The sequence below is a fragment of the Lontra canadensis genome, unplaced genomic scaffold (genome assembly GCF_010015895.1).
Source record: "Lontra canadensis isolate GAN:19392208 unplaced genomic scaffold, GSC_riverotter_1.0 scaffold9, whole genome shotgun sequence".
Classification (NCBI taxonomy): Eukaryota; Metazoa; Chordata; class Mammalia; order Carnivora; family Mustelidae; genus Lontra; species Lontra canadensis.
This window is the reverse complement of record NW_022631003.1, coordinates 4887557-4914394: the sequence shown is the minus strand read 5'-3', so window position 1 is coordinate 4914394 and position 26838 is coordinate 4887557. Positions and strand designations below refer to the sequence as shown.

The window sequence follows — 26838 nt, the reverse complement described above, 5'->3', positions numbered from 1 at the left end:
TTAAAAGAATTAAAAATGGCACCCATCTTATGAGGTTGTTTTTGGGTTCCCTGAGTCACTACAATATAAAACATTTTGAACATACTAGGCACACATCACTCCCTGCTCAAAGCCTTGCAATGGTCTCAAATAACCCAGGCTTGCTCCCACCTTCAGAGACATGCTTTTGCTGATTCCTTTGCCTGGAATACTCTGTCTTCTAGCTGTTTGGTTAAATCTCTCACCTGCTTCAAGGCAATGGCCCACATGTTATCTTGTCACTGATGCTTACCTTGACTAAGACCCTTTTACTACTATAAGCTGCCCATGTTCACTCCCCATTGTACTTTGCCATACTTTTTATTTTTTCTTACCTTTAATCTCAATGTACTTATTTATTATATTCATTGTTTATTATTGCCGTTTCCTTGTAAAAGGTAGGCACTATTAATACAGCAGTATTTTTTTATATTTTAGTCACTGGTATAGCCCAAGGGATAAACACAGCCTTACACACAATTTTCAACAATTATTTCTGCAATAAGATAATGTAAGAATTAACAAATTTGTGTTATGGCTGCTTCCAATTTTAAGTAAGAACATCAGTATTTAAAATTATAAGTGATTCATAGTGAAAATTGTGTGTATTTATAAAATTTATAGAATAAAAATAATTAAATTTGTTCTTGATTTTGGGGGTGGTCATGATATTGAACTACAATTAGTTTCAAAATGGTATACAGTGGAGATTATTATTATTATTGTTACTGGAATTATCCACTTATATTATCTGTATTAAAAGAAAGCTGGGACTCAGGGAGGGAAGGAGTGAAGGAGGCAAGGAGGAAAAAAGAAAGAGAAACAGAGAAAGAAAAAGAAGAAAGGATGGAAGGAAAGAAAAAGGAAGGGAAGAAGGAAAGAAGGGAGGAAGGAAGAAAGAAAGAAACTTTAAAAAATAATACATTAAAGGTCCTTCAATCAACTGGGAAGATGTGAAAATGTTTTAATATAAAGTGATAAAAATTAAGAGTTGAAATCATAGTTATTTTCTCCAAGTATTAACTAAGAAATGGGGAAGTATTTTCTTTTCTTTTTTTTTAAATTTTTTTTTTATTCATTTATTTGACAGGAGAGAGATCACAAACAGGCAGAGAGGCAGGCAGAGAGAGAGGGAGAAGCAGACTCCCCACTGAGCAAAGAGCCTGATGCGGGGCTCAATCCCAGGACCCTGAGACCACGACTTGAGCTAAAGGCAGAGGCTCTAACCCACTGAGCCACCCAGGCTCCCCAATTTCTTAATCTAGAAAGCAAAGTAGAAATATACACTATATTTTCCAACTCAAAATTCATTTGATCAGTAAATATGGTTTGAGCATCAGGATATTTCTGCTAATCATACTTTTCCCTGTGTTGAGTTTTGACAATGAAAGTTCTATTTGACATGAAAGGTAACAGGAAGTTTAATTTCACCAAAATCTTTTACAATGCCTGGCACATGAGACCAACCAACAATGAGCAGAATGCTTGTCCTGAATGGATAATTTTCTTGAGACTATCTGGTAAATAATTATAGTGAAAGAAAATTATATACTGAAAATTCATTTTTCTTATGTACTGTTCAGTTATATATGAGGTATTAGCATGATGGCATTTGTAAAAGATGATGATTTTTATTTGCTAAAAGCTTTACAAAAAAGTAGTTTTTCCTTTAAAATGTGGACCTTTTAGCTTAATTGTTGTTCAGATTATTAAATAGTTTTCCTTCCTATTATTAAATAGTGAATTTTATGAACTCACAAATAGTGATTATTGAATTGTGTCAACAAACATGTTTATGTTTTATAAAAAGAAAGCATGTAAAAAGAAAAGAAATTGATTATCAAGGTAGAGACAGGTAAGAAATTGTGTAGATCATAGAAACATGAAAGGCAGTAATGTTGAAAAGTCTATTATAACTGCTATTTTCAGAATTTGGGAGATTATGATTTCCACATTTGCCCTTCTGCTTTTTATTTGTAGGAGAAAATCAAATATGCGCCCACTTGCAGTTTAGATGAACTTTCTCAATAAGGACTCGCAAGTCAAAGAGCAAAATCTATGGACACATGTTCTTTGAGTGACTTGTCTATTTCCTCGGCAGTCCCATGACCCCTGCCACACACATTGCTCTTAGAACCCTCCTCCCATTAAGGACATTTGCCTTTCTCTTTTCCAGGAAACATCATTTCCTTCTGGGGGATTCACTCAGAAACTGGGACGGTTTACAGCTTTTCAGCCTGGGGTTATAAATCTTACAAAGTATATGAGGAAGTTTAATTTAAGATGACAGGAAGGCTCTGGTAATTTAAGCTCTCATGAACCTGGCTTCAATTAGTTTCTTAACTCAGCTCTGTGTTGTGGCCTATAGTGTGCTCTTCAAAAAAGTCAGTGAATCAATTAAACTTTAAACAAAACAAAACACAAAGGACATTTATGAATTTTTTTAAGGCAGGATTTTTTTCTTTCCTAGAGAAAAAGAACTGAGTGGAAGGAAATTACTCTTCAATTGCTTGATTTAGGAAACCAAGAGGGCATAATCTTAAAAGAGCATATATACACAACATACATGCTTTTCTTATGTTCTGTGCTTTTATTTCGCCATTTGAAAAGCTTGACAACTACTTATACTTCTGTTGTGATAGATGAAGCAGGATCTATATAATTTTAGTTATTTTAGAGTCAGACAAACATGGGTTTAAATTCCGCCTGTCAATCCCCAATGGTGTGGCATTGGGCAAATGATTTAACCCGTTCAAATACCAGTGTTCTTACCTCTACAGTCAGAATGGAGATAACTTCCTCAAGAGGGCATTGAGAAGACCTCACAGAGTAATTCATGTATAAAGTGCCCCCATAGCATAATGCTTAGCACGTAATAGACACTCAACCCAGCTACTTTTACCTTACCTTCTACCCCCTTTAAGATCACGTCACATGTATAATGAAATATTCTGACTCATGTTGGAAACCTCAAGTCAGCCTCATCCTTGGTCCCTACTTTCTCACTTTCTCTGATCAGTTCTGTCCATTCCACTTCTAACTTTTATTAAATATAAAAAAGTAATCCTCAATATTAAAAATAACAGCCTAATACTCAGACGTTTTCATGCCAGTCTAAGTACACAGAGGTAAGCCCTTCAATTATTTTAGGTATTTACTTTAGTAGTCTTTCCCATGTTGCCAAATAAAATACTTCTGCCTCTAGGTTTTATTTATTAATTTGATCATTATCTTTTGATTCACATACTCCCCATCTCTGCCATCTCCCATTAATGTGTTCAACAAATAAATATTTGTTAAGCACTTAGTATGTTCCAGGAACTCTTCCAGGCACTAAAGATAGAGCAGAGGACAAAAGAGATTAAGGAATTCTTGCCCTTATGAAGCTTACATCCTATTGATGGGGGACAATAAAATATTAAAATATGTACCACTAACTGCACCACTGATGCTGGAGAAAAATAAACCAGGAAAAAAGGAAACATGATGTGTAGAAGCTATATTCGTGCAAATTTAATTTGGGTTCTGGGCAAATCTTCACTCTGATGATATTGACGAGAGGAGGTGAGAGAACTAGTTAGTGGTTGTGGTTCTGTTGTGGGAGAGAATTTCAGGCTGATAGAAGACAAGAGCTGAGACCTTGAGTTTGGAGCCTGTCTGGTTTATTTTAAGAAAAGGAAATACCACAGTTGGGATGGATCAGAAGGAAGGAGGTAGGAGAAGAGTAGGATTAATTCTGAGCAAGAGCAAGGAGAACTAATATACCCTGTTGCCATTATAAGGACATTGGATTTTACTCCAGGAGGGATGGAAAGTTACCATATACCATGAGGAGGAACATAAACAGGTATAAAAAAAATCAAAGGGTCAGTCTGGCTGCTCTGCTGGGAATAGATTATAGTGAGGAAGAGGTAAAAACAAGGGGTTGTGGAGAAAAGCTTGGAGTACCATATTGGAAGCCGAGAGAGGAAGGTCAGTTCGAAATATATTTTGAAGACATTATCTGTAGAATTAGACCAGACTTTGCAGTGGGATTGGTAAACAGAGAGGAGACTCTTCATTGGAAAGATGATGTTTCCATTTACTGAAAAGGGAAAGAATGTGGGAAGAGCAGGCTTGGTATGGAGAAGGTCATATATTTACTTATAAACATGCCAATTTTATGGTGTCTGCTTGGTATATCCAAGTGGAAAGACTAAGAAGGCAATTGGAATTGCAAGACTAGAGTTTAAGGGACAGATGAAGGCTATAGACAAAAATTCTGGAGATACAAGCATATAGAAATAATAGAAACTATGAGACTAGAGGTGATGAAGTCACCAAAAATATGTGTATAGATGGGGAGAAGAAGACGAGGATTAGGGTCAGAAGCTCACTTGTGTTGAGACAATGGGTGATAGCAAGAACTCCTAGAGGAAACTTAAAAAGTGAGGTGGTCAGTAGTGTATGGATGGGTCTTTCTAGGAGTGCTACCACATAGTTAAATTTCACTCTTTTTAGTTCTTTTATTGGTTAACTTTATAACTTTATGTAATGAAATAACATCTTTGTTCTTTCTCAGTCAACTGTAGAATATCTCTTGCCGTTCTGTGTTATAAAATATAGCTATTGGCATTTCTTGTTCTCCCCTCATCCACTAACAATTTCCAATCTCTGTCATCTGCACTTTCTTAAAATTAAGGTTCATGTGATTTACACTCTACTTTACAGATTGATTCTAAAAGCTTTCAAACCAATGGAGTGTTTACCTAATTGCTATTAGCAATATGTTCTGTAGAATCAGGATGTATATTTCCTGTTCAAAGACTTTCCTGAATGTCTATTGAATGTTGGTATTTGTTTGAATGCAATCATAAACTGATCAATAACTTAAAGAATTGACCAGAGTTCATTTGACGATGCTTTAGAGGGATCAGTCAAGGTATATTGAGGAACCCATCTATGCCAGCATCATTTTTCTGGGATTATTCAATTATTGTAGTTAAAATTGCTTCTTGTTTATTTGGATGATTAACTGATTGGTTTCCTTATATCTGGCCATGGGGTGGTCATTGATAGTGTTTGACATAGATATTTGATTAATCTCCTTTTTATAATCCCTTCATTTTCTCTTCAATATCCTAGTCTAGCTTCCCTCCTATTTTTCTAGACTAAAACCTTCCTCCATGTGTACACCAGGATGAAACTACTCTCTTATGTGTTCTCCATTAATTCTATTCCATTTATTTTCAGTTTTTCAAAGTCTGTTGAAGTCTCTTGTCTATTGATGTCACTTGTTCTCAATCCTGTCATTCTTGATGTTGGAAACTTAAACTTTAATTATTCCCCTTTCAGCATGTTAATAGCATCATATTAGGAAAAAAGAGAATAATGTGAATTTGAGTCTCAGAAGACATGGACAAAATCATTTTTGGTTCTGTTAATTTCCTTTTCTTCTTTAAACAAATAAAAGTCAATTAACTGAATCTAATTTCTTCGGGTAGAAAATAAAAATATCACAATTATACTCTAACTTTTTAATGGAATTGGGAGAATATAATATACATTTTAAAGTACTAGACTGCTACTAATTTACAAGTTAAGACTTGTGTTTTTTGACACAAGACACATAAATGTCTATGTAAAACGATGGTTATTGATGGTTATTGATGAAATCAGTATTTCATCATTTGCTCTTAAAACAACCAAAATGTGATTCGTGTATCATCACAATGACTCAGGATAACTAATACATTTTATGAACATTGTCTCCCAAGCACTCGACATTGTTTGGGCTCTATTTGGTTTTTAGTATTTATGGTACATTTTAGTATTTATGGTACACTTTCTTCTCAAATAGAGCACTGACAAATAGAGCACTGACAACAAGATTTGGTTATTATACCTTCAATCTTGTACCATATGAAATTACTTTATATTAATCTGTTTTCCAATAGAGACTGTATTCTGCTTACTGACTTAACAATAGAAAATGCAAGTCTCACAATAACCATAATAATCATGTCAGTATGACCACTGAACTATTTTCTTGCAGTCAGAGCTACGTAGAAAACCATATAATAATTGGAATGACAGGACGAGCACATAATAGGATTTCGGGGACTTGTAACATTTCTGTAGCTGAGACAGTCTCGCCCATGAGACTTTAACTATTGGTCTAGGATCCCTCTCCTTCATAAAGTGCACTGTCAACATTTGCCTCTTAGCATCCATTTCCTGCGCTGCCACTTCTGACAATGCCCGCAGTCTCTCCCTTTCAGATTGACCTCTCAGTCTGAAAAGATGTGTAAACAGAATCAGCCTTCCCTCCCTGGCAGACTCTAGACCAAAGCTCAGCATCAGAGATGTTTTGAAACCCCGGCCACTCCTTATTAACATGAAACTGAATGCAGTGATGATTGCATTTGCTTTGCATAAATTGAGAATAGTCCAATTATAAAGACTATAAAGTAGACTCTTTCATAGATCTTCAAACACTAATTATTTTGTAAGTATAATAATTAAAGGCCATTTTCAGGAACATGTGTACCAAGAAATAGTCACTAACATATTTTGTGTTTAGTACAACACTTTTTGTCTTTTGAAAGTACTAAATAATTCAGCGTTTTCACCAACCAGGATAGTCTTTACCAAAGCTTGTTCAAATTTTTAGCTTAACAAAAAAACTTTGTCTACTAGTATTCAGGGTCCAGATGTGGTATTGACTGATTGATTGATTGATTGCATTAAAATAATCTTTTGTAATGGAGCACTCAATTCATTGTGATGCAATTTTACTCCACACTGAAAATTTTAAGTTGCAAAGATCCATGGAGCAGGGTATTGCTTTGAGCTATTTGTAAGTAAAAGCATTGTTGGAAAATTTCATTTATGATAAGACTGTGAAAGAAATATGAGCCTGGTTTCCTGAGTTGCCCTTTATCTGGAAATTCTGCATTCCTAAAAGAGCATGAGACTTTGATGCAGTAATATCTTACATAGGCATCTCCCTCTTTAGTTACTGTTTTGAGATCCCACAAAAACAGACCATGCAGGTGGCCTTATTAACTGTCAGTTGAAATTTAAGATAACACAGAGGTTATAATATATTTACATACCATATTTTACTAATGGGATAAGTTATCACAGTAACCTGTCTCACATATAATCAGGATATTTCAGCCACCCAGCTACTAAAAAGAAACACATGTGGATGAAAGCTAAGTTTCTGACTCATTTATGGATTAGGCAATAACTGTTTTCAGTGAAGTCTCAGCAAAATTTAAGTATAGGGACCGTATTTTTATCACGTAATCTAATATGCATATAGCTGTTGCAAAACATCTTAAATATTTTTGAAGGAGCATATTTAGTGTTGAGGTGTAAAAGATATTTTTGCACCAGTGGTTGAATACCTCCCTCTTTCTTAGAGCTATTAGCACATCAGTTTCCATTTTATAACATTGCACTAGGATCTCGCAAAAGGGAAAGTCTTTACACTAAAGGAAGAATTTGATTCAGAGAATTCTTTGGATCTTAATTCTGAATGTATGGTTTCCTATCTACCCTTAGCAATTATAGGATGTATAAGGGAATATATTTTAATCTATCTCAGTCTTAAAATGTTAGTGGGTGTGCTTTCCTATTTTCAAAACTTGTTACTTTGTTGTATTTGTTATTTTGTATAAACATCTTTTAAGACTTTCTTCCATATACTTAATTATAGTATGTGTTGGGTTACCTCATCCTAATTTTCTCTCAAGCTATTTTTAGTATATTTGGGAGGAGAGAATTTCTACCTTTTTAACATGGTACCAATAGAACCATAATTGAAAGGTATAAATTGTCCACTAAAACCCATAGTCAAGAAATTTTTTACCTCCTATTTTGTGATTTCTTTGTATTCTTCCTTGTCCTTAAGAATAGTGCTATTAAAAGGACAAATGTGATGTTATGATTAAGCGTGTTTTTCTCTTTCTTTGGATATCAAAAGCACTAAATGTCTGACTGTAGAGGGACTCTGTGTAGGGACTTCTACTCATAGTATGTTTGTATGGCTCTTAGACTTAATGGTAAATAGATAAGAGTGGAGTAAAGGGTGTCCAAAATAATTTTTTATACAATTTCTTAATATAGATGAGGAGTTGAAAGAACCTACATAGACAAAAAATTGCCTTTAGATTCTACCTTGTTCTGATAAACATAGTTTATTCAATTATGCTTGTATTAAGTACATTCACTTTAAGAATAACTGTTTTGTGTCTGATTTTTATGTTTTGATGAGTTAGTCACTATACAGTCAGTGAATACCATTTGGAAATGAAATGAAATATTTTAATGAAAAATGATATTGTTCCTAATGATTCTTCATATATTGCCTTAGAGTCCAGTGTTCTTTTTCATCAGTGATTTGAAAGTTCAGCTATGACCTTTCAAAAAATAAAGATCCAGCCCTCACTGTGTGCCAAAAATTATACTAGATGTTTGGTCCAGATATGGTGGTGTTTTTACCATTCAAATTGCTAACAGTGTAATAGAAGACCTAGATGTTTAAACAGGTAGTTCAATCAGGTATGCTACCTAATCCATCAGAGTTACTTAGTGACAGCAGTTAGAGGAAAGAGCCAAGATGAGGGCACTCATGAATTAAATGCCATTTACATCCAGGAAACTCCAAGTATTTGGACAAGGAAAAAGTGTAAATAGAAGTGTGTTCTGAGTATCCATTGTTGTTCGAAAAGAAATACACCAAATATAGTTGTGCAAAACAATAACCATTTGATTATACTCATGGATTTTGTGAGCCTTGGAATCAGACAGGGCCCAGTGGAGATGGCTTGTCTCTGCTCACAGTGTTTGGGACTTCCACAGGGAAGGGTGGAGTGGCGGAGGTGTCACAGATTCCTGGGAGGCGGAATAGGTGTGGCTAGAGAATCCACTGCCAGGGTGACTTTTCACTCCATGTATCTGGCAGCTTAGCCGGAATAGCAACCACACAAATCTTCTCCTACATGGCAGTCACAAGAATGCAATGCTTCTTACATGGTGATCTATTGGTTGATGGAGTGACAAGCCCACCCAGATTCAAGCAGAGGGTCAGTGGAATGAAGATTTTACCTCTTAATGAAAGGAATGCCAAAGAGTTTATGATAGCTCTGTGTTTAAATTGCCACAGGGTATGATGACAGGTAAGACTAGAGATGTGGGCGAAGGTCAGTAAATAGAGGCTTTGGTTGTTATGTCTAAGAGATGGGACTTATTTCCTGAACATAAAGGATGAGTGTTTTGGAGATTTTTTTAGCAGAGGAAAGATGATGCTGTTTTTTTTTTTTCTTTTTTAAAAGATTTTATTTATTCATTTGACAGACAGAGATCACAAGTAGGCAGAGAGAGGCAGGCAGAGAGAGAGAGGAGGAAGCAGGCTCCCCGCGGAGCAGAGAGCCCGATGTGGGGCTCGATCCTCGATCCCAGGACACTGGGATCATGACCTGAGCCGAAGGCAGAGGCCCTAACCCACTGAGCCACCCAGGCGCCCCGATGATGCCGTTTATAACTTAGGAGTATAACCTTGGTGACAGGATAGAGGAAAGATGTGCTTTGGGGAGAGGAGTGGGAAGGGTACTGCAACTAAAATGATAGGAAAGTGAACAGAGTAATGTTAATAGGCACGAGTTTCTGACTAGGAAAATGGACTTGGGGACTGTTTGGAAGTAAGGGTGAAACATTTATTTTGTTTTTATTTTTTATTTATTTATTTTTTTACTCGTTGGATAGTGATACTTTTCAGTAAGGAGAAAAATGATGCAATAGTGGAAACAGATGAAAAGAAGGAGGTGGAGAGAAAAAAAAATTCACCTTTGGGTTTCATGAATTTGATAATTTAATGGGAATTCTAGATAGTGGTGTCTAGTGTCTCTGGAACCCAGAAGAGAGGTCAGGCCAGAGATACAGACATGGGAAAGTTATTTAACCCTGTTTTTTTTTTTGTTGTTGTTTGTTTTGTTTTATTTTGTTTTTGTTTTAATTGAAACAATAGAAGTGGAAGAGATTACTGAGGGAAAAAGTGTAAAGCTGGGCAAAAAAGGGAGGTCTCAGAGCAAAACTGTAGCAACCGAACTTACTGGTAAAGTGAACAAACAAGAGAATGTTCTTTTCATTTGTTTTACAATATATTTGGACTTACGGTAGCTAGTTCAATATCTTCTTCAAGGCAAATTGTTTTTGTTGTTGTTTTGAGTATGTGTCATTTTTTGAGACATTTTATCCTTGTCTTTCAAATTAGATGTAAAATCTAGAGTATGAATCTAAAACAAAACACTGGTTGAAATAGTAAAATAAATATACTACATTTTATAAGCATATCAAACTATTTTCATCTAAGCGGTATATTATGCAACAGAAACATTCAATAAAATCTGTATTTGAGACACGTTTTGAATTATGTACATTGCTGAGAATTACAGGTTCTGAAAGTCTCATCCCATGCAAGCTGCTTTGGGAATAGTGTTTCATGGATGTCTTATTGGGACCTGTAGAGATTCATACTGTTGAGTTCAGGAAATAAGAAGAGCGTGTAGTATCCAGGGACATTGGAGGGAGAAGGAGACTTCATTAACTTTGCTTTCAATAAATCATGGTCCCAAGGTAATTATAAATCTAGAGACTGAGAACCAGAGTTAAAGCTCAACTACTGGACTGAGAGGTCCATGCTTATGGGATTTGGAGTAACCTAAAACAGAGTAACCTCAGAAGTGATATGTGAGAACCAAAGATGTGTTGGGAAGACCAAGCACAAGAGAGCAGAGGAATTATAGGGATTGAGAAACGTAGGAAGTTATGTTGTATGAATTCATCAGAATATTTATAGAGCTTCCTGTGGGGGCTAGTTCATTCAGGGACTCTCAAATGTACATCTGAATCCCTCTGAATTTTCCTTTTAACTGTTACAACACTTATGTAAGCCAGACACTCTTCTAAGTGATTTACAGCTTAAACCCCATAAAAACCTTGAGGTAAACTGAGGGTTGCGGGGGGTGAGGGGAGAGGGGTAGGGAGAGGGTGGTTGTGTTAGGGACATTGGGGCAGGTATGTGCTATGGTGAGTGCCGTGAAGTGTGTAAGCCTGATGATTCACAGACCTGTACCCCTGGGGCAAATAATACATTATATGTTAATAAAAAAAAGATGAAAAACAACAACAACAAAACCTTGAGGTAGGTAAAGTTACCATCCTTATTTAACAGATGAGGAAACAGGGACAGAGAACAACAAAAGCGAAGCTGGTATTCAGGTAGAGCAAGCAGCCCAACTCTAAAGTCTGTGCTACAAACCAATGTATTAGATTTTTACTACTGACATTTTAGTTTAATAATTCATGGAAGAGAAAGATTTTATTGTACCACTTGTACACACCTGCCTAATATTTTTATATTGCTCCTTTCAAGGTTGCAGTAAATTCAATTTCCATTAAATATCAAATTACACTTTTAAGAAAGGAGTTTGAATTAGTATACATGGTTTTAAGGGTTATACTTTCCACAGTGAAACAAGCCTGGCATGTATAAATCTAATTTTCCAAATGGAGTTTTTCTAGCATAATGCCAGTACATATAGGCAGTCAATAAAAGTCTTTCATGATGAATTAATTTCCTGACTACATCAATAAGTAGGTGCTTATTAGAATAAATAGAACACAAAACTGAATCAAATTTCACAGTATCTTTACCAGTCTGCCACTTTGAAAACCTTAAGGTTGTGAAGTCAATTTCTCATTTATTTATTCATTCAACATCCAAAAGTGTTTATGTACTTTATAAGAGAACCATTACAACAAGATCATAAAATGATCTTTACCTTAGCTGCACTGTAAAGGTGGGTTTACTCACCACAGAATATCCAGCTTCCAAGTATATCCTGTTACTTTATTCACTCTGTGACTGTAACATAATCTAGAAGTCGAGTCTTGATTTTTTTTCTCATCAGAAACTATACCAAGGATGTTCAGTCTCCTTTTCCTACTCTGCCTCTAGGTAACCATCCTGTGCCACTCAAGCCAGAGGCCCAGGAGCCATCCTAAATTCTTCCCTCTGCTTCAGTTCCTACGGCTACCATTATAACTCCTCTCATTAATCATTACTTCTATATTCTCTACTTCCGTCTTCTTTCAGACCCTCACCAAATGGTGCCTGAATTATAGCAGCAATTTCCCATTTGGTCTCCTAAATGGGAAATTTGGTCTTACTAAATGTCCCTACCTCCTTCCTTCCTCAGTTCCTCCTTTACATATCTAAGAAAGGATCTCTTCAGTCTGAGAATTTATCATTTATTCTGCAGTCAAAAACTTTTGGTATTCCCTACTGCATCAGGACAAAGGTCCAATTGCCTAGCAAGTTGTTGTGGCTCTCCAGGTTCTTACCTGGGCAAACAATAGGTGTTAAAAGGATATTTGTAGAATGAATAAATAAGAAAAAATGTTTTTAATTATCATAATAATTAAACACGAATTGAGACAATTCAAATACCCACTGTTTCAACTGAGAATTTTTCAGAAGAAACTTGGTAGTACCTAATGAAAATAAGGAATGATAGATTGTGTGAAGCTGAGATATTATGTTTTGTTGATTTTTAATGATTCATGTGTGCGTTATGTCTGGGTCCAGTTTGATTTTTGAGGATAGAAACTAAGGAATAAGATTATATAATTTTACTTCTACATGGAAGTTCACTGCTAGAATAACTATAATAGAACTATAATAGAATAACTATAATAGAATCTTTTAAAAAAAACCTATACTGAGCCACTCAAATCTTAATATTTTGACAAGACAATAAAGAAGAAATTCAAATAAGTTTTTTTCTCATTCTAATTCTTTTGATTAATAAGGATTGCTTGAATCCTGGCCATGGATTTTGAAGCTACCACAGGGCTTATGAGGAAAGAATTCTGTGATTGATTGATTAATCATCTGTGCAATGGACATGGGAGCCGTGGGCTATAATTATTGTGTCACTTTCCTAGCCCTGATTAAATGTTGCTTAAAAATTCAAAAGAAAGTGTTTACTTGGAAGATTTTTGAGGAGAATTGCTTAAATACTGTGAAAGTATCTTACTCTTTCAAATTGTCTTATTGAGTATTCTTGATTTCTTTATAAAATCACCTATTGAATGAAATTATTAACATTATCTGAATGCTAAAGAGTACCTTTTGAAGTAGATTTATTTGATATTAGAAGAGTTGCTATTTTATAACAGTATTGAAATAATAATAATAATAATGACTTATTATGTCTTGGAGATATTCATAAATCCACAGGGCAATGAATTAATAGAAAAAGAAGCATTAAAATACTGCAATTTGTTATCAATTTGCAATAAAAAAAGATAGTATGGCAGAACATAGCAAAGATTGTATAGAATCTAAAAGACCAAAGTTCAAATTTTAGTACTGTTATTTTTAAGATGTATAATGTATACAGATAAGTTAATATATAACATCTTTAGTTTCATATTTCCGGTCAGGAACAGATGTCACCTTTGCAGCACTATTATAAGGAATAAATGAGAAAATAAATAAACTGCAGATCACTTAATAAAGACACAATGAAGATGAATGTTTTTTTTTTCCTTCCTTTAATATACTTCTGATAAATCCTTTCTTAAAACAGTCCCCCTTGCTTAAAAGTTGGAGATATAATAAATCATTGTTTGATAATACTAGTTAGTAAATATAAATCAATTATTTGATTTATAAACACATTATAAACCCATGAAAGGAGCTGAGAATGCAAAGTGGACATAACATAATTCCTGTCCTTGTAAATAAAACAATCTTCTCAGGACGCAGATATTTACCATGAAAAATTCCCACATTAACCTAATAATTAGAGGAGAATTAAGATTTGTGGACCAGGAGAGGACAAAATTAACTCTGGGAAACTTGAGAAATGCTTCAACAAGAAGGCGAGATTTGAGCAGGATTTTGAACTAGCAGTAGGATTTTATAATGCAGGGAAGGGAAGGACTGGCATTTCAGATGAAGGAAACCTCATGAGAAAAGCCATGGACCCACAGGAACAGAGGCCATAGGCAAGGAGCAGAGGTGTGGTGACAGTGGAGAACATGGGGTGGAAATACGCTGAGTGGATGAGGCTGTAAGAGTCTGAGGGGACATACTGAAATATTGTAAACCAAATCACAGGGCTTGGATTTTATCTTGTGGACAACGGCGGTCAACAGCAATTTCAAAGAAAGCAGTTGGCATTCATTCTTCTTTGGGAAAGTTCATTCTGTTGACTGAGAGGAATTATTTGATTTGTCTGGGAATAAAAATGGACTGAAAACAGTGAGACCAGTGAAGACATATTATTAGAGTCTGTAAGAGAGATGACACAGAGGAAGAAAAACAGTAGGTAATGATCAAGACAACTCCATATTGTTCAGTGGAGAAAATGGTGACAGTCAAGTTACATAGCAAAGTTGGAGAGAGAGGATGATTTGAAAGAAGGAAAATGAGTTGTTTTGAACATTTTTGGAATATCTGGGAGAAATCTAGGTGATCTGGGTATAATAGTTAGGGATCTCAAGGTGATATTTAAGAAGGAGATTGAGTTTAGGATTGAGATTTGAGTATAGAATATAGATCTGAGATAGAAAGGATAGAGGGGTAGATCAGCTGTTGCCTAGGATTACAATTTTGAAAATACTCATGGTAATAGTACAACAATTAAGGGGGGGGTGGGAGTGAGTCAACAGTTATTTGGGAAGTAGGAGTAGCCACAGAGGTAGCTGTTGCATTAGAAAAGCTAAGTGAGATAAGGATTTCTAAAAGGATGATATCAATAGTATCCAAAGCCCCTAGAGCATAGATGATGAAGCATGACTCCCGAGATGTTTACATTATGCCGTTTCACTTTAGAAACTACAAAGTTTTTTCCTCCAAGGTTGGATATTTGTGGGTATTCTGTAGAGCACAGCTTTTTCAATTCTATTATGTATCAGAATCCTGTTAAAATGCAGAGACTCCAGGATGAGACCTGAGATCCAGTACTTCTTTATTTATTTATTTATTTTTTATTTTTTAAAGATTTTATTTATTTATTTCACAGAGAGAGATCACAAGTAGGCAGAGAGGCAGGCAGAGAGAGAGAGAGAGAGAAAGAGAGGAGGAAGCAAGCTCTCCGCTGAGCAGAGAGCCCGATGCAGGACTCGATCCCAAGACCCTGAGATCATGACCTGAGCCGAAGTCAGAGGCTTAACCCACTGAGCCACCCAGGCACCCCGAGTACTTCTAAAAAGTTCCAAGTGATACCAGTTTCGTTGGTCTTTGGATAACACTTTGAATAGCAAGGTTCTGACAATTGGTAAAAATGTGTAAGTTAAAATTCAGGATATGTTTACATTGAGAAGTTTTTCTTATAATAAGTGGATATTATAGTTCCACATGGGAGTTTGTGATAAAGGTAGATTAGAAAGTTCTGGTAGTTTGGATCTTTCTTTGTATTGAGCACCAGATGAGTTTCATTTTTTAAAAATTCATTTGACTGTCTCTAGTCTCCTTTCTTGTCTTCCATTTTAGGGAAGTAAAAAAGCACTCTCAATATTTTACTTTATCAGATGAGCAGATACTTTTTTTAAAAAATATTTTTTATTTATTTGACAGAGAGAGAGACATTGAGATCAGAAGTAGGCAGAGGGGCAGGCAGAGAGAGAGGAGGAAGCAGGCTCTCTGCTGAGCAGAGAGCCCCATGCGCGGCTCCATCCCAGGACCCTGAGATCATGACCTGAGCTGAAGGCAGAGGCTTAACCCACTGAGCCACCCAGGTGCCCCGAGCAGATACTTTTTGATAGAACCCACAAGAAGTCTCAAAATATGCATTTCTTTTGTGCTTCTGTTTCTGATATTTTTACCACCCATTAGCTAAAAGGAGTCTCATTTGGCAATCTTTCCAGGGAAAAAATACGCTATCCTCAATCCAGATATTTTGAAAATTCCTAGTTTATTAGCGTTCTGATTCTCTTTATCTTCCCTGTCTTGCCTCAGAGCTGTGTCTACATTTCTTTTGTGTCTGGTTTACCAATAAATTGCATGAGCTGTACCACCTCACCTACTCTGTGACTAGACTGTAAGTCTGAAATGTGGGATATAGTATTGCAAGCAACTATGGGGGAAAAATAGTGGTTTTCTACTGAGTGTGGAGACAGAGCCAGGTAGAAGATTAAGAAAAACAAAAGGACCCAGAGGCATTGTGGGAAGTGTTGTGGGCTTGATTTAGTGCAATAAACAAGGAATTTGGAAGAGGACATAAATGTAAATGGATTTGTAGAAGTTGAATCAGAGTGACAGCCTACTGACAATAATTAAAAGGAAAAAGAGAAGAGTCAACTACTGAGGTTTCAAGCCCATTGGACTAAAGAAAATGATGATCCTGTGAATAGAAATCAAGAAATTAGAGGAAGGATCTGATTAAGACTAGGGGGTTAAAAGAAGGAAAATGGTGTTTAAAGTGGTGAGTCTGAAAATCATAGAAATGGACATCTTTTCCTCAGTTGATATTGGCAGTTGGGAGTGTGACTCACATATTAACACTTGTTTATAGCAGATTTTACTTAAAGTCTGAGGTAAAAAATGAATTGCTAAGTGAAAGAATGCATACAAGTGTTTGAGGAAAGAGGACCTATGAAAAATCATGCCTTAAAGAGCTCAATAAAGGAAAAGGACTCAGTGAAGGAAAGAGAAAATGAATGAGAATGATGGTGGGCAAATCAAGTGAGCTCACTGGTATTACCATCTGTGAAAGACAGAGATTCACAAAGGCAGAGGGAGCAATATGGGTCAGATAAAAGATGTTGGAGTATGGTGGAATTAATTAAAGTCCTGTGTTCTTCATACAACAGTTTCACTAGTGCAAGGGAAGCAGAACAGAAGCCAAGTTTCAAAGGATTAAGTTATGAGAATTTGGTACAAAAATCTAGGCAATGTGTAGAATATTGTTCTCTCATAATAAATTAGAAAACACACGTGGGCCATAAAACCAAACTGATTTTAGCAAGTTAGTCGACCTTTCTAGATTTTCTTCCCCTACCCCACTTCTGTCCTGGAAATTATTGAGCTTCCTTAAAATCATGCAAGAAAATGCTATGAGATGGCTTCTGTTCCCTGAAGGAAAGTACATTGTTTCATTGTCATTTCTCCAGCCAATATTTGTGTTCAATTTGTAGAACACAGGGTAAGACATAGTAGTGAACCTTGAGGTAGGTCTTTCTCTGGATTGACAAAATAGACTGAGAAGTTCACACACAATAAATATTTCTTCACTTTGGGTGCTTGTATTTGAAATTTAGATTTTTAAATTAATAATCTCATTTCATTCAGATACTTTGGTTTTTTAAAATATTTTTTTTTTGTTTATTTGTTTATTTTGAGAGTGTGAGAGAGCATGAGAGGGGAGGTCAGAGGAGAAGCAGACTCCCCATGGAGCTGGGAGCCCGATGTGGGACTCGATCCCAGGGCTCTGGGACCATGACCTGAGCCGAAGGCAGTTGCTCAACCAACTGAGCCACCCAGGCGCCCCCAGATACTTTGGTTTTTATTTTAATATTATTCTCTGGTATCCTTGTTAACTGAAGCAGTTGGGAGAATATTCTCAGCGCCCAATGTAGTTAGGATACAGAATTTATTATATGCAAATAATATATATCGAATGTGAAAAATAAGTGTTCTGAAAACCTTCCTAGCTATAAGGATATATTCTTTTCTGTCCGGGCTGTTTTTAAGGGCCTTCTTGCTCCCTCACAATTCACCTGAAAAGTGATTCTCCACTCAGGCATCAATCCATGACCAATCGCAGGATATGTGAATATTTTTCAGATCTAATCGGGTCCCACTGTATCCTTCAAAACACTCATTTCAGAACACTCAGGTAATTCAGGAATTAGTTTAAGTGCAAAATTTCAGTTTTGAATTGTAAAATATTCGCTGTTCTTCGGAACTCGGTTTAAATAATGCTTTCTTTTGTGTCTTTGATCAACGATTTTGATTTAAAAATTATTAAGAACTACAACTCAAGCATGCCCAGAAACTGTCATTAATAGTTGGTTGTTCAGTTGGAGAATTTGACTCCAATTTATTCCATTTAACTTTTACATAGTTCTTTCTTTAGAAAACCATCTTGTTTTGTCCGCTTCCTTAAAACTGTCTATCCAGGACTTGAGATCAAACAATACATTTGTCAGAAACTACATATTTTAGTCATTTGGTTTTAGAAATAATATTCAAGTGAAAGCAGCAAATTTGAAGAGTTTGCTAAAGAAAATAATGACTCTCATACTCTTTCTGTTCATTTTAACCTCTTTGAGAAAGAGCTCGTTGTATTATGTAAAGTCAAACTTCAGCTTTCCTGAAAATTTTCCAGTCATTTACAAAGGTTGAATTTCTTTATGAAATGAAATCCTACTCAAAATAATATGAACACTATCACATGGCCATAATTTTAAAGTCACTGATGACACACTTAATTTCAAGGGGTGCCCTGCATTGTTTCATAGTGTGTTCATTAATCAAAGGTCACAGTATATATGTTGCATTATCATAATTTTCTAATTAATTTATCCTTTATACATGCTTATACATGTTCCGATCGCATTTCATTAACTCATAGTTTTCTTGTAATGTTGTGCTTTCTTTCCATGTTCAAAGAATCTCTTTAATTCAATTTCTCTGTTTCTCCTCATACAGTCTGGCAGCCAGATATGCAACTCAGTCTAATCACAGTGGAATTGCAACCAGTCAAAAAAAGCCTACTAGGTCAGTTAATATCTCTAATTTATTGCTTGTTAGTGATGATAAAGTAACTGCCCAGTGATATTTTGTCCTATCATACTAAATTTTTTTCATAAATTACATACTTCTGGATGAAAAGTTTAGAAGACTGAATTCTTCCAAATGGATTTCCATATGCATTTCTCCGGGATGAGCATGTCTGTGTTAGATCATTAAATGGGTTCTGACTTCTTCTGTTTTAGTTTTGTTATATTTACTGTTATGACTGGGCTGAAGTCTAGCTTCTAGGCTTAGAGAAAGTCAAGGAAAAGATGACTTTGAAGGCCCCATTCCTTCCAGGTTACAGAGTCTGGAAGTTACATGACAAGAATGTAATTGTTTTTGGAGATGGACATACATTAATTTCTGCACATTTTGAGGCAGAATTGAGAAATACTGACAGTTTTTTGTGGGAAGGTTAGCACCAGGTCACCAAGTTAACCTGGATTGTTCCTTTACGTATAATAGTATAAAGTTTTGCTTCTTTATGACATACATATTTTAAAGACAGTCTGTTATAGGAAATGACTGTATGATGTACTGTTTGGAAAATACTGATAGATAAATGTATATTGAAAGTGTATGATTTATTAAAAAAAATGTTAAGTTGCCGAAGGCATGATCGTACAGCTGAGTGAAGCCACGGCAAATGTGTTTTGCGCCCTTGATTATTATGTCATTGTATGTGACCTCTCCCTTACTGGTGGCTTCCTAATCATTGCTCTGATAATGTATCGTATTATGCAATGTTTGACCACAAGGACTGCTTATGATGCCTTGACGTGAGGTATGTGCTTTTTCTCTTGCCTTGGTTTTCTAAGTTATGTTCATTTCCATAGTAATTAAAATGATTCTGGAGAGAAAAATTTAAAGGGCATTTAATTTAAAGTAGGAAAAATGATGTAAATTCAAATGTGCAAAAAAACAGTGACCTGCCTTGTACAGTTTTTATTACCACTTATAAGACTCATGCATATAAAATATATTTTAAGTACATTAATTTAATAGAACATTTCTCTCTCTCTCTCTCTGTCTGTCTTTTGTTGGCTTCATTTTCATTTCTCTTTTTATTACTTTGATGAATGATCTGGATCTCTGGCTGCCTGTCAAATTAGGGTAATGAGAAGAGCAAATGGATTTTTAAATTTGTTTTAATTTGTTCTTCTGAAAACTAAAGATCACTTGCCTTCATTGGTCACAATAAAGATTAAAATGCATTTTAATTGCTTTCTAGAAACAGGTCAAGTTTCATTGCAAGCAGGGCAAGTTCTGTGACAAAATTTGTTTATACATGTGAGTTTGGAATGAACTTTCTAAGTCTGTAGCTGTGTCTGCAGGGATAGTTCTTGGATTTATTATGATTGGGGCATTTGGCCAAATTAATTAACTGAGTCCTATTTCAGAGTGCAGTCATTAGTACTCAAAATTCCTGGTGTCTGTGGTTTTGTGCTATACTTACATACCCTGTAGATCCATCTGAGCAAAAGTTAAATGCTGGAATCATTTGGAAAAGTTTCCAATCTTGTACATGGCACAGCTTCTAATTGGCAAAACAGCTGAAGGAACTATTTATTAGCCATATGTATTTAAACTCCAGAATACAGTCAACATTTTGAAACTATTAACTATTCCAAGAAAGCAACACTTCTGTTTTTAAGTTGGTATTTTTATTTTCCTGATGTTCATTCCCTGTTGCAATACCTGTTACTATTTTAAAAAATAACTTGAGTTTTAAAAGTTTGATTTCCTAACAATTTATGGAAATAATATATTAATTATGAAGGTGAGTTAAAATATGAAAATAGTAACAACTGATCTTGAAATTGTGATATATCAGGCACAAATATAACAGGTATAAACACTCTGTCATTTTAAAAACTTAGTATAGAGAACAGTAAAAATTTCTGTGCTTCATTTATAAGGCCTGGAGTTTCATTTCTTTTAAAATAGAAATTATCTGAGCAGTACACAGTGACATTCACATGGTGGCAGCAAATGCTAGCAAAGAGGCTGACATCCTTTAGTACCATGTTGTTAAATATGACTTAGAATGCCAATATTTGTTCTTAATTACTAGTTCTTAACTTATCCAGATTGTTTACTATACATATATAATATGTTAACAGGGTAGAGTAAAATACAGTGATTGTATATTGTAGGCACAATTCATGAATAATTGATACTTGAAATTTCAAGATGGAAACTGCTTAAACAGTGACGGAAATGATCACACTGATACTTAATTTTAGTCTGCATAGAATAACTGCAGATCACAACCTAACATCAAACTTCCCCTAATTTTAACACAGTCTGCCTATTATTTCCTCTTGTCCTGTCTTTCATCCCCAAGGACTAGCTGAAGTCACTGTCCCTGTAGGTGTATTTTACATTGCCATTCTGTTAACAGTTTTTCTGCTTCTGAGACCTGCATCCTTTCTTGTCATATCACCTTTGTGATCATCTGGCCACACTTGTAAGATAATTAGCTAATGTCTAGGTGCTTATTTCTGGCAAAATGATTAAAGAAAAAAAATTTTTTTGAGGCAGACCTGTAAAATACAAATTAACTCGTGACTTTGGTCTCTGCATCATGCTTGAATCGGAATAGCTTACTACCTTAGATATGCAATAAGCATTTGCTATTAGCCATTTGTTCAGTAACTTTATTCTTCTTGTTATTATCAAGTTGACTTATTAGGAAACAGCTATCTAAGAGAAAAACAAATGTCCCATACATCGAAAAGAACAACTTAACAACAACTGCAAATAGGTGATTAATACCTCGAGAACACAATACATTTGTGTTATTTCCCTTGCTTTTCATGTAATTGTTATAGTATTTTGAAGTCAAGGTGCCATTCATCAGAGGTGTTGTAAGTATTACTTTTTTAGTTAAAGGTTATTTTATTTCTAATTGCTCTACATTCTTAATGTCATTTGAGGGCATGTTTATTGAAAAGTGAAATAAGATTTTTCTGAAGATTCTTAATTCTTGTGTTTAGCTTATTTATCACTTAAACCACCATTTTCTGCTAAACAGATTTTAGAACATCGTATGTTGTGCTTTTTCCACTAAGGCTTCCCTGATCAGGACCTCTTACCCCTTATCTTTTTGTAATATACAAAAATGATGTAATTTTTCTTATACTATTTCAGGCTTCCAGGTCCCTCTAGGGTGCCAACTGCAGGCAGCAGCAGCAAAGTCCAGGGAGCCTCTAATTTAAATAGGAGAAGTCAGAGCTTTAACAGCATTGACAAAAACAAGCCTCCAAATTATGCAAATGGCAATGAAAAAGGTAAGTTTTGGCCTGTTACATCATTATGGCACAAGTCTAACGTATTGGTCTTGTAAATTACATGATAAATCCAATATTTGAGCAGTGTTAATGCCTTTTGGAATGGAGTTGTTATCAGTGTGGTTTCATGTTTTCTAACTGCCCCCTCCTGAATTCCAGTTTTCTTCAGGGCTTTTTTTATCTGAAGAATATTTTAAGAGAGTAAACTCATTTATTTTAAAGTGGCTAATTATAAACCCGAGTGTAAAATCTGTTTCCCCAAAACATTTTCTCTTGGTTGCATATAAATAGCAATTTCTTTTGTCTTTTTATGTTTTAGGGAAAATTATTATAAAATCATAAATCTATATTAGGTTTGTTTGAGTCTTTAGCTTCAGTTGACATAAATGCCATAAGTGTTCTGGGCATCAAAAGTTGAGTTGTAATTAGGAAGGGTATTTAATCTTTGATAGGAGCAGGACACAGGAATAATATGATCTTCGTTTTCTCTAAAGAGACAAATTATCCATCTTTGTTTTATTTTCTCGATTAGAATACAGGATAGAAATACCAGATCACAAAATCATTGGGAAAAAAGGACACTTAGTAGAAATCTGTGTTAAAGGCAAATTATATTTTAACCAGATGATACACAATTCTCTGTGTTGTGCACAGTGTACATTTAATGAGTGGCTTGCTTGATACATTACACTGTGGAGCATGGATTCATGTAAAAGACTGTGCATTTCACATCTAAACCACAAGAAAATCAAGAACCTATACTCTCGTAGGCAGAGTGACTGTGTGAGGGACTAAAGCCTGTGGCTGGCTTTTGAGGTAGTCTCTTCAACTCCAAAGAACTTTAACTTCTCTTTACAGTATTTAACTTTTCATGCAACAAAACAAGAAGTTCAAAAGTAACAAACATGCTTAGTTAGTAGAATAGCTGGCAAATTCAACCAGGTAGGAACTTTTTTGCTCAAATTAGATCATTTCAAATTGTTTCATACAGATGTGATCCAACAACCTTCTCTAATTTAGACATGAACTGACAGATAATCTATGAATCAGACACTTTAGTGAAAGTTTCTCATGCTTTAAAAATTGGACAGAACATAAATCCCTGAAAGCAAGGCAGTGTGTCTTGATCCCTAGAATATTCTCTGTTCTTGAGTGGAGTGGGAAGAAAAGAAAATAATGTATAATTGGAAGTCAGGAGTTTGTCTTTAAAATTTAAAATAAAACCTCTGATTTAGGAACCGAAGAAATTTTACTGGACACTTATACTTTTCCTAAGGGAAAGGGAGACAACAATTACAAAAACTTTCTTCTTTGGTTTGTGACTTTCCTAGGAAGTGTCATACAAAGTCTGTATGTGCTATGAAAGTCTAAAGGAAAGTTCATTTAGATATACAGCGTGTTGGATGAATTGTTCATATGCCCAGTTTAAATACAGGATTCTACAATTATGTAATATTTTTGCAAGAACTACTAATAACATTGGCAAAGAGATTTAGAAATGCTTTAGATGATCTAACACTTTGGTATCATAATGTATCTGAAATTTTCAGTCATCTGAAAAGTTTTCTGTATTTCTGGTGTCTAAAAGTAAAAACCTAAAGGTAGACAAGGATTTCTATTTTTTCATAGCCATTCAACCTCTCTTGTGAAAAAAATTAAGAAGTAGTAATCTTTACAATACCCACAAGGTGGAGACAGACAACATACATTATAAAGTTTTTGATTCAAAAAAGCAGATTTCCTTAGGTCCACATCTACAGCAAAATACCAGGGTTTTCATTACTTTTAATTCCCAAATAACTAAAAATTCAATAGAATTGAAAGATTTATAATTTGTCCAATATAGGCATTAAATGTCTGAAAACAGCCGATAAGAACTGAAGCATAAATTGCATCCTGTGACTGTTACATGGCATTTTCTATTAACGTGGAATTACAACTTTAGCAATACATCCAATATCAGTGTTTCTAAATTACCATTCTGTCATGCTATTTTGTATTTCTAAAATATTATCTTGGCACCTGGGTGGCTTAGGTGGTTAAGCATCTGGCTTCTGATTTCAGCTCAGGTCATGATCTCAGGTTCATGAGATGGAGTGTCACATCAGGCTCCACACTCAAGGTGGAGTCTGCTTGAGATTCTCTCTCTCTCCCTCTCCCTCTGTCCCTTCTGCCACTTGTGCACACACACTCTCTCCCTCTCTCTTAAATAAATAAATAAATAAATAATCTTTTGAAAAATTAAATTACAAGAGCAAACAAAACAATAATAAACATCACACACAAAACAATTTATAATTTACTCTTTAGCCTATTAGATTGGTCTATCATTTTGGATAGGAATGTTTTATTTAATCTTTTTGACATGGATATTTATAGTGGTAGCACAATCTATATAAAAATAGAAGATTCCTCTACTGACAAGGTGATCTCTGTCACAGACTGGCCTGCGTACATATCCTAGATATGATCAAGTAAGGTGAAAACTAAGTCAAAGTTTTCAAATGTCACACTATTATAATGACAGAATTCAGAAAGTACTAACTTAAGTATTCTAATCAATTGATATTCCTTTTTTAGTTATTAGAAAGCATAACATATAAATTTAACAAATTAAGATGTTTTACTTGAGGGATTAACCAAATTGTCTGCAGTGTGTTCCCCAAATGCTTCTACGTGGAAATATACTTTCTACTTTCTTTAACAAGTCTTGGGTAATGAGTTATATGAACCACTTGAAGAATCTCTAGAATTTGTGATAGAAAATAAAGACTTATTCACAATTAAAACAGTTTCATTTCCCTATTAAAAAACATACTGTTGAAAGCACAGTAGCTTTATACCTGTATTGTAAAACTAACTTATTTTCAAGCTGTGTGACTGATGAAAGGACATAGAGAAATCACAAACTACCACTTTGAAAAACCCATCTAATATCATCGTGCTACTAATACAATTCAAGAACTAGGGTGTTCATTTCACCCTTTTACCAAATGAGTTCGAATGTCAGTGAATGGAGCCATAGTTGCTCCTTTGCAGAAAAGGCCGAAAAGAAACGTTGTTACAGTCGGAGGCCATGGGGTGGCACCCTTCTGCTGAAATGGAGTGTGGGAACAGATCTTTTTTTCAGAACAAATGGTGACTTGAAGATATCGCTGTTTGTGGAGAATTTCTTCTGAGAGTCTCCAGTTTCTTCTCTTGGTGACCTGCCATTCAGATACTGACAACGAGTAATATGTTCTGATGCCAGCATTTATCAGTTTGCCTGTATATTATGGGCAAGATGTATGCTTTAAAGAAAAATTAAATATGCGTTCCCTGGAAATCAGGGATCACGTGAAAAGAGTGCCCTGGTTCATTTATATCTACACTTTCCATGTTTGAAGCAGCTTTTCATAAGAAATCATTCTTGTTGTACAAAATTTGGGTATTAAATATAAAAAAACTACACATTTTCATATAATTAGGAATGTAAATATCGCTAGATTTACTTGGAATTCAGTATCTGAATTATGCTCGGTAAACACTTTTTGCTTGACAGAGTTTGTTAGCAGAGAGTTGTTTTTTATGTTGCTAAGAAACGCGCTACGGTACTGGAGGGCATTTTGCCATCTTTTGATTGTTTCTCCCAAGTGATTCTTACATTGTACCTGCACATCTACTAGAGAGATGTCCTTTCTGTTCTCCTGGGTCCTAAGAAAGTGTCTTCTGCTATGGAAGGTTCACTTTCCTTTACACTCAACATAGATTGAAAAGGATTGATACTGAGAATTTGGCAACATTGCTGTTAAAATTTTAAAACTATAAGGTTAATGTGAATGTTGCATTAGTCATGGGACTTTGCTAAAATGTAGCTATCTGATTGTTAATTACTTTTTTATTGCTGTTGTTAATTGCTCTGAAATTACTGTAGTGTCAAAGAACTAAACTGTTTATTTTCTTTTTGAGGCAATACAAATGTATTTTACTTATTATATTGCTTTATTAGTGACTGAATCATGTGTTTCACCATAACTTTTTGCTTTATTTCCTTGAGACTTAAAAAGCCTAAAATAAATGTCAAATAAAAATTACAGGCTAAGATTAGGGATTTTCATGAGATAATGTAAGTAAGTACATGTGTTAGTTGATACAATTAAAGAGACCTGAAAATAAACTGAGGGTTGCTGGGGGTGGGGGAGTAGGGATAGGGTGGCTGGGTTATGGACATTGGGAAGGGTATGTGTTATGGTGAGTGCTGTGAATTGTGTAAGCCTGATAATTCACAGACCTGTACCCCTTGGGCAAATAATACATTATATGTTAATAATTTTAAAAAAGAGAGAGATGAGAATATATGTTGTTGCTTATGTATAAATGCTTACATGTTGAGGTGTGCACGTATTATACGTGCCTGTACATAAATTACATACTTTTTCCAAAAACCGGCTGGCTAGTGAAAGCTTCCCTAAATTTCACAATACTCCACAAAGTGGCACTGTAACATTGCATGAGCAGAACGGACAGCTCCTCTAGGCTCCCTGTAATCCCATTGCGTGTTTCTGTTAGGTCATCCTAAAGTTGACGATTGAGACATTGCACGAGTAATCATTCATGGAAGGCCGTTTGCTCAGGTGAACAAGGGCCCAGTTGGTAACAAGACATATTCGGATTTGAATGCTACATCTTTTTAAATTTAAAAAAAAAAAAATTAATCCTTTAAATGGTTCAAATGTATTTTGGTGCGTT

General features: G+C 35.1%; 1 protein-coding gene across 8 annotated transcripts in view; it reads left to right on the top strand.

Annotated features, from left to right (window-relative positions):
• The window catches only part of NAV3 (neuron navigator 3), a 610320-nt gene that overhangs the window by 360578 nt on the left and 222904 nt on the right, over positions 1-26838 (top strand). For 7 of the 8 annotated variants that reach the window (XM_032854715.1, XM_032854712.1, XM_032854710.1 and 4 more), the window contains exons 6-7: positions 18731-18799; positions 21971-22110. In XM_032854715.1, coding sequence (XP_032710606.1) covers positions 18731-18799; positions 21971-22110 — 209 coding nt within the window. The remainder of the gene's footprint in view (positions 1-18730; positions 18800-21970; positions 22111-26838) is intronic. The other variant, XM_032854714.1, reaches the window with a different exon arrangement.